The 16,874-nt window shown below is 43.6% G+C and overlaps 1 protein-coding gene across 9 annotated transcripts in view; it reads right to left on the bottom strand.

Moving 5' to 3' along the window:
• The window catches only part of INVS (inversin), a 216,004-nt gene that overhangs the window by 36,195 nt on the left and 162,935 nt on the right, over positions 1 to 16,874 (bottom strand). For all 9 annotated transcript variants that reach the window (XR_009215061.1, XR_009215062.1, XR_009215063.1 and 6 more), the window contains 2 exons: positions 11,415 to 11,521; positions 792 to 1,004 (listed from right to left, as the gene is read on the bottom strand). Coding sequence is in view for 4 of the 9 variants with exons in the window: in XM_032164681.2 (XP_032020572.1) it covers positions 792 to 1,004; positions 11,415 to 11,521 (320 nt within the window). In the remaining 5 variants the exon portion in view is untranslated. The remainder of the gene's footprint in view (positions 1 to 791; positions 1,005 to 11,414; positions 11,522 to 16,874) is intronic.

Here is a 16,874-nt window from a genome sequence, read left to right as displayed (position 1 = left end):
TTTATTTAGTACAGATGTGTTAAGAAATGGGTGAAGGAAAGCTGGGTGCAGTGGCTCATGCCTGTAATCCCAGCACTTTGGGAGGATGAGATGGGTGGATTACTTGAGGTCAGGAGTTCAAGACCAGCCTGGCCAACATGGTGAAACACCATCTCTACTAAAAATACAAAAATTACCCAGGCGTGGTGGTGCGCACCTGTAGTCCCAGCTACTCGGGAGGCTGAGGCAGGAGAACTGCTTGAACCCGGGAGGTGGAGGTTGCAGTGAGCCGAGGTCACGCCACTGCATTCCAGCCTGGGCGGCAAGTGAGACTCCATCTCAAAAAAAAAAAAAAAAAAAAAAGAAGTGGGTGGAAAAAAAAAACCAAGTTGGTTGCTTTAATCAAATTAAAACCAGACTTAGACTGGTCTAGTGAAAGTAGGCTAGATATTGGCATGTTTCTTTTGGAAAGAGAGGAAGGGCTAGAGGAGCAGTTATTTCTTTACAGCTTATTCTCGGAAGCAATCCCATCCCCAACTCCCTGCCATGGGTGGGAGTGGTTTGTCCCTGGGCTGAAACCCTGGGACTAGTCTAGAGGAATCACCACCCAGCAGAGGTTAGGCCTCTGTCCTTCACTGCAGCCTAGGTTCCAGAAAACGGAATGCTGAGAAGAGGGAAGGTGACCGGTTGCAGGGACCAACAGTAATTCAGATTCTCTGTTTCCCTCTCCTGGCCACTCCAGCACCCCCCATACCCCCGCTTCCACCCTGATTCTGGGTGGTGAAAACGCAATCTGCATAGCTCATACTTACTTGGCAGCAGCATCTTTTCTCAACTGTTCATGCTTCATAAGGAGATTTTTCCTGTCTCGGAAGGCTTTTCTGACCTTGTACCCTTTGTAGACAGCTTGGATTTTGAAGGCGGCGATGTCTTGTATGGCTGCGATGGACAGGGCACCGTGTTCCAACATGAACTGGATCACTTCATGGCGCTCACCAAGCAAAGCATAATCAAGGGGTGTGTATCTGAAGTGGGAGGAAGATTTCTTTTTTTTAAATTTTAGAATGTAATTCAAGGCACAGTTAAACTGAAAATATTATTATGCAGCAGAAGGAAACTTCATTCTAAGATGTGGAATATTCCCCAGGCAAAGCCACCTTCTCTATAACAGGGCTATTCTTTTTTTCTCCGAGGGGCACAAAACAAGGTTAACTATGACTGAGGGTCAGGTGCTTTGTGCTGCTAACCATGTCAGTTCCTGAGTTTTACTCCCTGGCAAACAAATAGGGGCCTATTGGAAAGACATGATCACTTCCCTTCTTTCCCATGTGCCAAATAATTCCCTGCCCCTATCTAAAAAGGTAGTGAAAATATTGTGAGATTTGTAAATTTGAGCCCATGATTACTGACAGTTAATGCTTATGAAGCAAAAAACAGAACTCCAAATGGAGAAATTCTGTATATGATAAGAATGGCCCTTTAAATTTCTGCAGAAAAGATGGATTACTAAATAAATAGTGATGGGACAACCAGGTAGCCCTCTGGGGAAACAAAAGAGATTCTTATAGCCACATTTTATACCAAAATAAATTCTGGATAGAGCAAAGATCTAAATATTTTAAAAAGGAACCATGAAAGTAGCAGAAGAAACCAGGAAGATTTAAAAATGATGTTGGAAGTCTTTTCTAAAAAAAGGATACAAAATTCAGAAACGATAAAAGGGCTGGGTGCAGTGGCTCACGCCTGTAATCCCAGCACTTTGGGAGGCCGAGGTGGGCAGATCACTTGAGGTTAGGAGTTCGAGACAGCCTAGCCAACAAGGTGAAACCCTGTTTCTACTAAAAATACAAAAATTAGCCAGGCATGGTGGCACATACCTGTAGTCCCAGCTACTCAGAAGGCTAAGGCAGGAGAATTGCTTGAACCCAGGAGGTGGAGGCAGCAGTGAGCTGAGATCATGCCACTGCACTCCAGCCTGGGTGACAGAGTGAGACACCGTCTCCAAAAAAAAAAAAAAAAAAAAATTCAGAAACCATAAAAGAAGATTGACAAATCTGACTACATAAAATAACAAAATTTTAGAGTTAAAAAAAAATCAAAGACAAAGATAACAGTTCCCAGAAGAGTAAATACTAATAGCTTTTAACACATAAAAATGTTGAACCTCACTCATTTAAGAGAAATATGAATTAGACTAGCATGAGAGATTACCTTTCAATGATGATCAGATTTGCAAAAATCAGAAAAGTTAGTAACACACTGCACTGGCAAGGACAGAGACAGGCTCTCTCATATACTACTTTAACTTCTAGGGAGGATGATTTGGCAATATTTATCAAAATTATTCCTGTATATATGCCATTTGACATAGCCGTTTCACTCTTAGGAGTTTATCTTACAGATCTGCTTTCATGTGAAATGCTTTATGTACAAGGCTACTCATGGAAGTAGTTAATCACAGCAAAAGAAAAGAAACAACCTCGATGTCTATCAACAGAGGACTGCTTAAACAATGCACAGGCCATCCATATAATGAAGATATCTGTATATACAGTCATTACTGCTGTATATGAATAAATAAGGAACAATCTCCAGGATGTCAAATGAAGACAAAGAAAAAAGCAAGAAACAGGAGTTATTATGGCATGTTCCATTTGTATACAAAATATATCCCTGTATGTTTATCTATGAAAAATGTATTTTCAGAAGTTTTCCAAGAAACTGATGCCTCTCGGGGAGGAAAACTAGCTGTCTCAGAGGCAGGGGTAGGAGGAACATTGAGTCTTCAGTGAACATCCTTTTAAATTTTTTACAGTGTATATACATCACTGTTTTGATAAATACATTATTTAGAAGGGATGAATATTATTGTCATATTGTTGTATATTTGAATCTCAAATGGCAACTTTCTAGGTGTGCTGTTTTCGGCACATTCTTTTTTTTTTTTTGAGACAGGGTCTCACTCTGTTGCCCAGGCTGGAGTGTAGAGGCGCAAACCAGCTTACTGCAGCCTCGACCCCTCCTGGGCTCAAGCAGTCCTCCTGCCTCAGCCCCCCAAGTAGCTGGGACCACAGGCATGCACCACCAAGTCTGGTTGTTTTTTTTTTTTTTTTTTTCTTTTGAGATAGAGTTTTGCTCGTTGCCCAGGCTGGAGTGCAATGGCGTGATCTCAGCTCACTGTAACCTCTGCCTCGTGGGTTCAAGCAATTCTCCCATCTCAGCCTCCCAAGTAGCTGGGATTACAGGCACATGCCACCATACCCGGCTAATTTTTTGTGTTTTTAGTAGAGACGGGGTTTCATCATATTGGTCAGGCTGGTCTTGAACTCCTGACCTCAGGTGATCCGACCACCTCGGCCTCCTAAAGTGCTGGGATTACAGGCATGAGCCACTGCATCCAGCCAATTTTTGTATTTTTTGTAGAGATGGGATTTTGCCATGTTCTCCAGGCTGGTCTCGAACTCCTGAGCTCAAGCAATCCTTCTGCCTTGGCCTACCAAAGTGTTGGAATTACAGGTGTAAGCCACTGCACCCAGCCCATTCTTTTAAAAAAAATTTTCTTTTTAAATTTTGGAAACATAAAAAATTGGGTAAATACACAGAGGAAAATAGCTATCATCCATATTCCCACCCTGAGAATTAACTACTGTTCATATCTGGGAGATACGATTTCCTTTTTTAAAGAAAAATTACTACTTTGTCAAAATGATACAGATTTTATGAACTCAAAACACTGCAAAAAAAAAAAAATTGAAGTAAAAAAACCCCCAAATTCTACCATTCAACAATGGTAACGATGACTATCACTTTTTTTTTTTCACTTTTTATTTTGTTTTTAATTGATACATAATAATTGTACATTATTTGTGGGGTACAGAGGGAAGTTTCGATACAAGTGTACAATGTATGATGATCAAATCATGGTGTTCAGCATATTCATCACCTCATTCATCATTTCTTTGTGGTGAGAACATTCAGCCCCCTCTTTTCTAGTTATTTAGATATTTAGAAATATACACTACAATATCATTTACTAGAGTCACCCTATTGTGCTATAGAACACCAGAACTTACTCTCGTCTAACTGTAATTTTGTACTCTTTTTCCTGAAGACATGCCAGTTTTATTATTAATTTTTTTTGCAAACAAAACAATAAACATTTTCTAAAAATACATACAGACAAAAAGATGCATATCAAACATATTAGGAAGGTTGCACATTGGTAGACGGGGAATAGAAATGGGGGGTAGGAATTAAAGAAAATAAATGAGGGAGGGACTTTGTATGGATCAATGATAATAACTCAATCCTCTATTTGACAAAGAAGAAGGAGAAGGAAGAGGAAGAAAAAGAAAGTGGGATAAAGGATCAGAAAGGGAGGGAAACAGAAAAAATTAGAGTATGACTCTAGGGTAGACCTGTTTTGTTGTTGCTGGGTTGGTTCGTTGGTTTGTCTATTTTTCATATGTTTCGCCATGTTGGCCAGGCTGGTCTCGAACTCCTAGCCTCAAGTGATCAACCCGCCTCGGCCTCCTAGAGTGCTGGGACTACAGGCGTGAGCCACCACGTCCAGCCCCCACATTGCGTCTGGCCTCCGTGGTAGACCTCCCAGACGGGGCGGCCGGGCAGAGGCACTCCCCACATCCCAGACGGGGCGGCCAGGCAGAGGCACTCCTCACTTCCCAGACGGGACGGCCGGGCAGAAGCGCTCCTCACTTCCCAGACGGGGCGGTCGGGCAGAGGCGCTCCTCACTTCCCAGACGGGGCGGTCGGGCAGAGGCGCTCACTTCCCAGATGGGGCGGCCGGGCAGAGGCGCTCCTCACTTCCCAGACGGGGCGGCGGGGCAGAGGCGCTCCCCACATCCCAGATGGGGTGGCCGGGCAGAGGCGCTCCTCACTTCCCAGACAATGGGCGGCCAGGCGGAGGCACTCCTCACTTTCCAGACGGGGCGGCCGGGCAGAGACGCTCCTCACTTCTTCCCAGACGGGGCCTTACAGTGGGGGGGCCGGGCAGTCCTCATTCCCAGGCGGGGGGAGGGGCCTCGGACAGAGGCGCTCCTCACTTCCCAGACGGGGTGGCCGGGCAGAGGCACTCCTCACATCCCGGATGATCGGTGGCCAGGCAGAGGTGCTCCTCACTTCCCAGACGGGACAGCCGGGCAGAGACGCTCCTCACTTCTTCCCAGACGAGGCGGCCAGGCAGAGGCGCTCCTCACCTCCCAGACTGGGCGGCCGGGCAGAGGCGCTCCTCACTTCCCCGACGGGGCGGCCGGGCAGAGGCGCTCCTCACATCCCAGACGGGACAGCAGGGCAGAGACGCTCCTCACTTCTTCCCAGATGGGGCGGCGGGGCAGAGGCGCTCCTCACATCCCAGACGGGGTGGCCGCGCAAAGGCGCTCCTCACATCCCAGACCATGGGCAGCTGGGCAGAGGTGCTCCTCACTTCCCAGAGGATGGGTGGCCGGGCAGAAGTGCTCCTCACTTCCCAGACGGGGCAGCCGGGCAGAGGCGCTCCTCACTTCCCAGACGGGGCGGCCGGGCAGAGGCGCTCTTCACTTCCCAGACGGGGCGGTCCGGCAGAGGCGCTCTTCACTTCCCAGACGGGGCGGCCGGGCAGAGGCGCTCCTCACCTCCCAGACGATGGGCGGCCAGGCAGAGACGCTCCTCAGTTCCTAGGGCGGGTGGCGGCTGGGCAGAGGCGCTCCTCACCTCCCAGACGGGGCGGCCGGGCAGAGGCGCTCCTCAAATCCCAGACGATGGGCGGCCAGGCAGAGATGCTCCCCACCTCCCAGACGGGGCGGCGGCCGGGCAGAGGCTGCAATCCCAGCACCCTGGGAGGCCAAGGCAGGCGGCTGGGAGGCGGAGGCTGCCGCGAGCCAAGACCACGCCACCGCACTCCAGCCCGGGCAACACGGAGCACCGAGTGAGCGAGACTCCGTCTGCCGAGGCGGGCAGACCACTGGAGGTCAGGAGCTGGAGAGCAGTGTGGCCAACATGGCGAAACCGCGCCTCCAGCCAAAGGACAAAAAGCAGGCAGGCGTGGTGGCGCGCGGCCGCAATCCCAGGCAGCCCGCAGGCCGAGGCAGGACGGACGCAGGGAGTCTGCAGCAAGTCGAGTATACTGCAGCGTGGGCCACGGAAGGAAGAAAAAAGGAAGGAAGGAAGGAGGGAGGGAGGGAGGGAGGGAAAGAAGGAAAGAAGGAAGGAAGGAAGGAAGGAAGGAAGGAAGGAAGGAAGGGAGGGAAAGGAAGGGCCTATCACTTTTTAAACAACTGACTTTACATCTGCAAGCCTCAGTTTTCCTCATGTGTTAAACAACGTAATATGTTGCAGACGTGGCATGAGGAGAAAATGGAAAAATAAGTGTAAAGAGGATAGCAATGTTGCTGGCCCAAAGGAAGCAGTTAATAAATGTCAGCTCTGATTGTTATTATTACAGGAAATTCACTGCTGTACGGTTTGCAATACCACAGCTGCTTATCAAAAATATTATCTTCATAGGACCCAAACTAGTATCTATGACCATCCCATGACCACCACTGATGCTGATTCCTCTCAGGATGACTTTGACCAGCCCAATACCATAAAAGGTCTTAGGAGAAAACATCAGATGGCTTATGAGGCAGAAGAAAGGATGATTATATGGATGCATGGCTAGACATAGAAAATCATCCGATTATAGAAAAAAAAAGATTTATCTTCAAAACTTACCTAACAGTCACAGTTAAGACATAAAAGGAAGAGGTTTTCACTTTAGGAGTTTTTTGATCACTTTAGTAAGGAAACTGAGTTTGGGAAGAAACCCCAAACACTGAAATTAAGGAACCTCTGTTTTAGGACAGCTTCATTTGCCACTTACTGTTCAGGGACCAGAAGGCTGTAAGTAGAGCGGCATCTATACAAACTTTAAAACATTATTTATAAGTGGATGGCATTTTTTAAATTCAGGAGAATTAAAAACAATTTTGCTACAAGTTTTAAAATGCCTTTCTTGACTGTACTTTCTCTAATGGAAAAAATTATCATAGAGTCATTAAACCATGCAATAGTGGAGCTAAATTGAATTTTAGAGGTCATTTAGTTCAATACCTTCATTTTATAAATGGATGAACAGATCCAGAGAGGTTAAGCAACTTACCAAAGGTTATGTAAATTGTTTCTATAGAATGCAGACTAGAACTAAGATAACATGTCTCCCAGTTCAGTAACCTTCCATAACACATGTATCAATTACTTAGTATGTTTCCTATAGAATAAAACTGTTTCTTAAATCAATGTGCAAACAACATATATATTTAGTAAGTTTGATCTTTTTTTCTATAATTATTAATATGTAGTATCCTTCACATAATATATAAGCAGGATTAACAAAATTTAGTTTATAAGATGTAGGGCCCAAATTATTCCTTTACCTACAAATATTACAAAAGGAAATAACATGTAGCTTAATATACCCTAAAGAATGCTGATCTGGGAGTCTGGGGACCTGTGTGACCCTGGGCATTCTCTTAACTTCTCTGGGCTTTTGTTTCCTTATCTGTAAAAGGGGAAAGGAAGAAAGAACTAGACTTCTTAGGCTGCTTTTGGATTGAAAATTATATCTTAAATATTTTTACTGTAAAAAATTATATTTTTATTATGAAAATTTTTAAGCATAAAAAGATAGAATAACATAATAAATAAACCTTTACACACTCAATACCTAAATTTAACAATTTTCTGCTACATTTGCTTCATCTAGCCCCTTCCTTTTTATTTTTGCTAGAGTATTTTACAGCTAATCTCGGAACTCCTATCATTTTGTCAGAGGTGTTGGAAGCAGAGGCCTCCATCTTGAGTGAGGGCTAGGAAAATGAGGCTGGGGCTTGCTGGGCTGCATTCCCAGAAAGGTATTCCTAGCCTCTAGATGTTTACCGTTAAGGGAACAGACTGATAATGCTTGCCAAACAGTTCCAGACTTGAGAGAGTCCTAATATCCCATATCTGGAGAACAAAGGCATTCCTAATTTTGCTTTGAAGATAATAATACTGATTCTTGAAAAATGTAGTAATTAAGAAAATGAATCCTTTATCACAAACACTTGTAGCACAGCACATCTCCCCATAATCTTTTTTTTAATCCTGTATATAAACAAGTATTGTACCTAGGGTGGATGCGTTCCTCCTCTTACTTTTGGGAACGCCCTACTCTGTGTATGGAGTAGCTGTACTTTCACCACTTTACTTTCTTAATAAACTTGCTTTTGCTTTGCACTGCAGACTCACCCTGAATTGTTTCTTGCGAGAGGGGCAAGAACCCTCTCTTGGGGTTGGGATTGGGACCACTTTCCTGTAACATCTTCATCTCTATGTGTTTAAGTATTCATCAGTAAATAATATGGGCATAGCCACAATGTCATTATTATACTAACAAAATTAACAGGAATTCCTTAGTAAAATCTAAGGACCACTTCATAATCAAATTTACCCAATTTTCTCAAAAAATATATTTTTGCAATTGGTTTATTCAAATTAGGATTCTCAATTTTTTATTAAGAGACACAATCCAAATATCTAGCATCATTTTAAGATTGAAGTCTATACCTAGTATTTAAAACAAGTGTGATCATAAAACACATTGTGATTATTACTACTGAATCTTTCTTCATCCCAAATTCAATTTAGAAAAATTCAAGTGCTATGAATATTCCCATCAGTGTTGGGGTGAGTGTGTCAGATAGTTATTGACTGAAAGTCAGCAGAAGTTGGCAAAAATTATGTCTATACAGTGTTCATCAACTGACTAGTGTCAATGTAAGTGAAGTAAAAATTAGCACTACACTGATGGTAACCAACCAAGAAACAATGTGGATATAGACAACAGACAAGATACAATTGGACCTGCCATGTGGGAATGGTCTGATGGGATGAGTAGAATGCCTAAACTGGAACGTCAATAAATGTAAAAGGCAGTGACAAGTTCTGACATTTGTACATCAAGGTACATTGCTGATGAAACATTAACAGAGACTGGATTATTGCCACTGTCTCTTTTCATCTATAGTTTGGCAAGTACAGTTAGGAGGATTTTTCCTTTGGTCTTTTAGTCTGTAATTAACATAGGTTTATTCCGGGAGGCAGTAAACACCTTAATTCATGCAGTTACTTAGGTCTCATATTCAAGGTTTAGCATATAAATGAAAATTAAGTTAAAAAGTTTCATTGTTTCCTTAAAAATATAGCAGTCAGGTGATAAATGCTGTTACACAGAATAAATTTTTATAGAAACAAAACAAGTCATCACTAAGTCTGAGGATTCTTACACTTTCTTTTTTTTTTTTTTTTTTTTTTAGAGTTTCAAAGGGAGACATCGTCAGCTCTCCCTCTAATGAGGGAAGTTTCTAAAAGAAGTGGTAAAGGAGTTGGTTCTAGAAAACAGGAACATGTTTCCTCTGAGACGGACCTAGAGAAGTCCCTTCTCAATAAAGTTTCCCACCAACTAATAGAAAGAATGGGTGGTGGCTAAGAGGGTGGGAATGATATTATAGCAGAAGCCATTTTAGTTACAGCATCCATGAAACATGAAAACTAACACAAAGACCTAGGCCAGAGGGACTGTCAGAGGCATGTGAACTCCATCTTAAAGAGGATCTGGTAAAATGAGGCTGAAACCTGTTGGGCTGCATTCCCAGAAGGTTAAGGCATTCTAAGTCACAGGATGAAATAGGAGGTCAGCACAAAATACAGGTCATAAAGACCTTGCTGATAAAACAGGTTGCAGTAAAGGAGCTGGCCAAAACCCACCAAAACCAAGATGGCGACGAGAGTGACCTCTGGTCATCCTCACTGCTACACTCCCACCAGCGCTGTGACATTTTACAAATGCCAAGGCAAAGTCGGGAAGTTACCCTATAAGGTCTGAAAAGGGGAGGCATGAATAATCCACCCCTTGTTTAGCATATCATCAAAAAATAACCGTAAGAAAACGGGCAACCAGCAGCCCTCAAGGCTGTTCGGTCTCTGGAGTAGCCATTCTTTTATTCCTTCACTTTCTTAATAAACTTGCTTTCACTTTGCACTGCAGACTCGCCCTGAATTCTTTCTTGTGCGAGATCCAAGAACACTCTGATGGGGTCTGGATCGGGACTCCTTTCCTGTAACAAGACCTCAGGTATGGAAGTGTGATCACAAACTCAGTTGTTACCTACAAATTATAAGAATCTTCCTAGATCTAAGACCACCAAGAATCGCTCTTCCTTAGACTTCACATTCTGTTTGTTCCTTTTTGTTTTTTTTAGAGAGAGTCTCACTCTGTTGCAGAGGCTGGAGTGCAGTGGCATGATCTCAGGCTCACTGCAACCTCTGCCTCCTGGATTCAAGCAATTCTCCTGCTTCAGCCTCCTGAGTAGTTGGGATTACAGGCATGTACCACCATGCCCGGCTAATTTTTTTGTGTTTTTAGTAGAGACAGAGTTTCACCATGTTGGCCAGGCTGGTCTCAAACTCCTGACCTCAGGTGATCTGCTCACCTCGGCCTCCCGAAGTGTTGGGATTACAGGCGTAAGCCACCGCACCTGGCCTGTTTGGTCCTTTTTATTGGGCCTGGGTTCTTGGTCAATAACCCTAACATAATTCTCCAGACTTTATATTATTCATGCAATCTGCATTTAGATTAAACCCTGAACTTTCATCTTAGCTTCTCCTTATGTTTTCATGCTACAAGGTGGCATCTCTTTGTCCATTAACTGATAATATCCTCTTCATCAAGAGAAACCTCTGGAATATATAACACATTCTGCTGGCCTAAATGTACTCCTGAGCCCAGTCAATCAGGATTTCACCGACCTTATGTTAGCCAGAAGTCAGAAGCAGGACTACAATTTTCTCATCTGCAAAGTATGTGCTTGCCCTAGGCAATAGATAAAATTCTGAAGAGCTATAAGATTCCATGATTCTAAATCAACATTGCATGAAAGTTTTGCTCTTCTATTCTGGCTCAGTATTTCTTGGTGTAATGTTTTCTTATGAGTATAGTTATTATTTCTGAACAATATCTAACCTTGAGATTTAAAAAATCTGGTAGAAAGGATGTATAATAAACAAAGAGCACTTTAAAAAAAAAAAAAAGTCAACAACTTGGCTGGGCGTGGTGGCTCATGCCTATAATCCCAGCACTTTGGGAGGCCGAGGTGGGCGGATCATGAGGTGAGGAGTTAGAGACCAGCCTGGCTAACATGGTGAAACCCCATCTCTACTAAAAATACAAAAAAATTGGCCGGGCGTGGTGGTGCATGCCTGTAATCCCAGCTACTCAGGAGGCTGAGGCAGGAGAATCGCTTGAACCCAGGAGGCGGAGGTTGCAGTGAGCCAAGATCATGCCACTGCTCCCCAACCTGAGTGACAGGGTGAGAAGCCATCTCAAAAAAAAAAAAAAAAAAAAAAAGTCAACAACTTACCTCTCTTCATTGTTTTCCATCTGATTAGGGAAAGCAGCAAAGTCTAGCAGTAATTTAATGGCATCAAGGTATCCATTGTTGCAGGACCAATGCAAAGCTGTTCTTCCCTATAAGCATAAACAAAAATCAAGTACATCTGGAGTAAGTATTTTTGGATATGTGGTTATTTGTGCTAATTCAAAATTAATATAAGCAATCATTTTTCCAAATTGCTTATTTACAAAAAGGGAAAATATTAAATATACAGTGGAGAAAGCAAATGATATTTAATCCAAGAACTCATAATTAACACTTTTTTTTTTTTTTGAGACGGAGTTTCGCTCTTGTTGTTCAGGCTGGAGTGCAATGGTGAGATCTCAGCTCACTGCAACCTCCACCTCCCGGGTGCAAGCAATTCTTCTGCCTCAGCCTCCCGAGTAGCTAGGATTACAGGTGCCCGCCACCACGCCCAGCTAATTTTTGTATTTTTAGTAGAGACGGGGTTTTGTCATGTTGACCAGGCTGGTCTCAAACTCCTGACCTCAGGTGATCCACCCGCCTGAGCCTCCCAAAGTGCTGGGATTACAGGCGTGAGCCAACGTGCCTGGACAATTAACGCTATGTTAAGGGGCATCATATATCTCCAGAGGTAATACCCTGAGAAGGATTCATATTACTTATGTAATATTCCAACCAAAAATGTGAAACCTGAATCTAATTAAGAGGGAACATAAGACTAACACAAATTGAGTCAAATTCTGTAAAATAAATGGCTTGTATTCTTTAAAAATTTCAATGTCATGAAAGACAAAGAAGAGATGAAGCATTGGTAGACATAAAGAGGGACACTTCATAGTGTTAAAGAAGTCAAAAAGGAAGATATCACAATGCTAAATTTGTATGCATCTAATAACAAAGCTTCCAAATATACAAGGGAAAAATCGAGAAAATTAAAAAGATAGTCAAGTCCATAGTCATAGTGGGATTTTAACCCATCTTTTAAAAACAACTGATAGAACACACAAAAGAGCAGTAAAGATATATAAGACCTAAACAACAGACTTTAAAAAAGGGGCCCTAAGTGATATATATATAAATAAAGAACACTGCATCCAACAAGGACAGAGTTAGTGCTCTTTTCACATGTACATAGAACATTTACCAAAATCAATCATATGCTGGGCCATAAAGTTCCAAAAAAATTAATGCACTCCCTCACAAAGATGTCCATATCCTAGTGCCTGATACCTGTGAATATGTTATGTTACATGAGAAGGAAGAATTAAGGTTGTAGATGGAATTAAGATTGCTAATCAGCTGAACTTGAGATGGGAAGATTATCCTGGATTATCTGGGTAGGCCTGATCTAATCACAAGGGTCCTTATAAAGGAAACAGGGAGTCAGGAGGGTGAGTGTAAGAATTATACAGGTAAGTGATACAGAGAAAGTCTCAACCAGCCAATGTGGCTTTGAAGACGGAGGAATGGGGTCATCAGCCAAGGAATGTGGGCAGCCTTGAGAAACTAAACAAGTAAAAAAATGGATCCTCCCTAGATCCACCAAAAGAAAAGCAGCTCTGGTGACACCTTGATTTTTAACCCAGTAAGACCCATTTTGAATTTCTGACATCTAGAATGGTAAGATAATAAATCTGTGTTGTTCTAAGCCACTAAACCTGTGGTAATTTGTTACAGAAGCAATAAATAATATAATCAATTTAAAAAATGAGAAAACACTCGACTGACTGAAAATTAAACAGTACACTTCTAAATAATCTATGTGTCAGAGAATAAACCAAAATAGAAATTAGGAAATAGAAATTAGAAGTTAGACAATAAAAAAGACAGGAGCAAGACCAATGAAATAGTAAACAAACTCAAAATACAGGCCAGGTGCGGTGGCTCATGCCTGTAATCCTAGCACTTTGGGAGGCTGAGGCAGGTAGATCGCTTGAGCTCAGGAGTTCAAGAACAGCCATGAGCAACATGGTGAAACCTCTTCTCTACTAAAAATACAAAAAATTTAGCCAGGTGTGGTGGTGTACACCTGTAGTCCCAGAGGCTGAGGCAGAAGAATCGCTTGAACCTGGGAGGTGGAGGTTGCAGTAAGCCGAGATTATGCCACTGCACTCCAGCCTGGGCGACAGAATGAGACTCTTGTCTCAAAAAAAAAAAAAAAAAAAGAAAGAAAAAAATGTAATATAGGCTGGACATGGTGGCTTATGTAATCCTAGCACTTTGGGAGGCTGAGGTAGGCAGATCACAAGGTCAGGAGTTTGAGACCAGCCTGACCAACATGGTGAAACCCCATCTCTACTAAAAATACAACAATTAGCTGGGCATGGTGGTGTGCGCCTGTAATCCCAGCTACTCAGGAGGCTGAGGCAGGAGAATCACTTGAACCCAGGAGGCAGAAGTTGCACAATGAGCCAAGATGGTGCCACTGCACTCCAGCCTGGGCAATGAAGCAAGACTCCATCTCAACAAACAAAAAAAGAAAAGAAAAGAAAATCATGTAATAGGGTTGGGGCAGTGGCTCATGCCTGTAATCCCAGCACTTCAGGAGGCTGAGGCGGGCGGATGACCTGAGGTCAGGAGTTTGAGACCAGCCTGGCCAACGTGATGAAACCCCGTCTCTACTAAAAATACAAAAATTAGCCAGGCATGGTGGTGGATGCCCGAGAGGCCAAGTAGCCTCTCAGCTACTTGAGAGACTGAGGCAAGAGAATCGCTTGAACCCGGGAGGTGGAGGTTGCAGTGACCTGAGATTACACCACCGGACTCCAGCCTGGGAGATAGAGTGAGACTCTGTCTCAAAAAAAAAAAAAGAAAAAAAAAAGGCCCTGGTTCCAAGATGGCCGAACAGGAACAGCTCCAGTCTACAGCTCCCAGCGTGAGTGATGCAGAAGACAGGTGATTTCTGCATTTCCAACTGAGGTACTGGGTTCATCTCACTGGGGCTTGTTGGACAGTGGGTGCAGCCCATGGAGCGTGAGCCGAAGCAGGGCGGGGCATCGCCTCACCCGGGAAGTGCAAGGGGTCGGGGGATTCCCTTTCCTAGCCAAGAGAAGCCGTGACAGATGGTACCTGGAAAATCGGGACACTCCCACCCTAATACTGCGATTTTCCAATGGACTTAGCAAACAGCACACCAGGAGATTATATCCCACGCCTGGCTCACAGGGTCCCACGCCCATGGAGACTCACTCACTGCTAGCACAGCAGTCTGAGATCAAACTGCAAGGCAGCAGCGAGGCTGGGGGAGGGGCGTCTGCCATTGCTGAGGCTTGAATAGGTAAACAAAGCTGCCGGCAGGGAATCTGGAACTGGGTGGAGCCCACTGCAGCTCAAGGAGGCCTGCCTGTCTCTGTAGACTCCACCTATGCGGGCAGGACATAGCTGAACAAAAGGCAGGAGAAACTTCTGCAGACTTAAATGTCCCTGTCTGACAGCTTTGAAGAGAGTAGTGGTTCTCCCAGTATGGAGTTTGAGATCTGAGAATGGACAGACTGCCTCCTCAAGTGGGTCCCTGATCCCCGATAGCCTAACTGGGAGACACCTCCCAGTAGGGGCCGACTGACACCTCATACAGCCGGGTGCCCCTCTGAGACAAAGCTTCCAGAGGAAGGATCAGGCAGCAACATTTGCCGTTCTGCAATATTTGCTGTTCTGCAGCCTCCGCTGGTGATACCCAGGCAAACAGGGTTTGGAGTGGACCTCCAGCAAACTCCAACAGACCTGCAGCTAAGGGTCCTGACTGTTAGAAGGAAAACTAACAAACAAAAAGGACATCCACACCACAACTCCATCTGTACGTCACCATCATCAAAGACCAAAGGTAGATAAAACCACAAAGATGGGGAGAAACCAGAGTAGAAAAGCTGAAAATTCTAAAAATCAGAGTGCCTCTTCTCCTCCAAAGGAACGCAGCTACTTGCTAGCAGCAGAACAAAGCTGGATGGAGAATGGCTTTGATGAGTTGACAGAAGTAGGCTTCAGACAATCGGTAATTACAAACTTCTCTGAGCTAAAGGAGGATGTTCGAACCCATTGCAAAGAAGATAAAAACCTTGAAAAAAGATTAGACGAATAGCGAACTAGAATAAAAAGCATAGAGACGACCTTAAATGACGTGATGGAGCTGAAAACCATGGCACGAGAACTACATGAGGCATGCACAAGCTTCAGTAGCCAATTTGATCAAGTGGAAGAAAGGGTAGCAGTGATTGACGACCAAATGAATGAAATGAAGCGAGAGGTTTAGAGAAAAAACAGTAAAAAGAAACAAACAAAGCCTCCAAGAAATATGAGTCTATGTGAAAAGACCAAATCTACATCTCACTGGTGTACCTGAAAGTGACGGGGAGAATGGAACCAAGCTGGAAAACACTCTTCAGGATATTATCCAGGAGAACTTCCCCAACCTAGCAAGGCAGGCCAACATTCACATTCAGGAAATACAGAGGATGCCACAAAGATACTCCTCGAGAAGAGCAACTCCAAGACACATAATTGTCAGATGCACCAAAGTTGAAATCAAGGAAAAAAGTGTTAAGGGCAGCCAGAGAGAAAGGTCGGGTTACCCACAAAGGGAAGCCCATCAGACTAACAGTGGATCTCTCAGCAGAAACTCTACAAGCCAGAAGAGAGTGGGGGCCAATATTCAACATTCTTAAAGAAAAGAATTGTCAACCCAGAATTTCATATCCAGCCAAACTAAGCTTCATAAGTGAAGGAGAAATAAAATCCTTTACAGACAAGCAAATGCTGAGAGATTTTGTCACCACCAGGCCTGCCTGACAAGAGCTCCTGAAGGAAGCAATAAACATGGAAAGCAACAACTGGTACCAGCCACTGCAAAAGCATGCCAAATTGTAAAGACCATTGATGCAAGGAAGAAACTGCATCAACTAACGAGCAAAATAACCAGCCAACATCATAATGACAGGATGAAATTCACACATAATAATATTAACCTTAAATGTAAATGGGCTGAATGCTCCAATTAAAAGACACAGACTCTGGCAAATTGGATAGAGTCAAGACCCATCAGTGTGCTGTATTCAGGAAACCCATCTCACGTGCAGAGACACACATAGGCTCAAAATAAAGGGATGGAGGAAGATCTACCAAGCAAATGGAAAACAAAAAAAAGCAGGGGTTGCAATCCTAGTCTCTGATAAAACAGACTTTAAACCAACAAAGATCAAAAGAGACAAAGAAGGCCATCATATAACAGTAAAGGGATCAATTCAACAAGAAGAGCTAACTATCCTAAATACATATGCACCCAATACAGGAGCACCCAGATTCTTAAAGCAAGTTCTTAGAGACTATAAAGAGATTTAGACTCCCATACAATAATCATGGGAGGATTTAACAGGCCACTGTCAACACTAGACAGATCAACAAGACAGAAAGTTAACAAGGATATCCAGGACATGAACTCAGCTCTGCACCAAGTGGACCTAATAGACGTCT

This window comes from Hylobates moloch, unplaced genomic scaffold, assembly GCF_009828535.3.
Source record: "Hylobates moloch isolate HMO894 unplaced genomic scaffold, HMol_V3 SCAFFOLD_10, whole genome shotgun sequence".
Taxonomy (NCBI): Eukaryota; Metazoa; Chordata; class Mammalia; order Primates; family Hylobatidae; genus Hylobates; species Hylobates moloch.
This window is presented reverse-complemented; position numbering and strand designations above follow the sequence as displayed.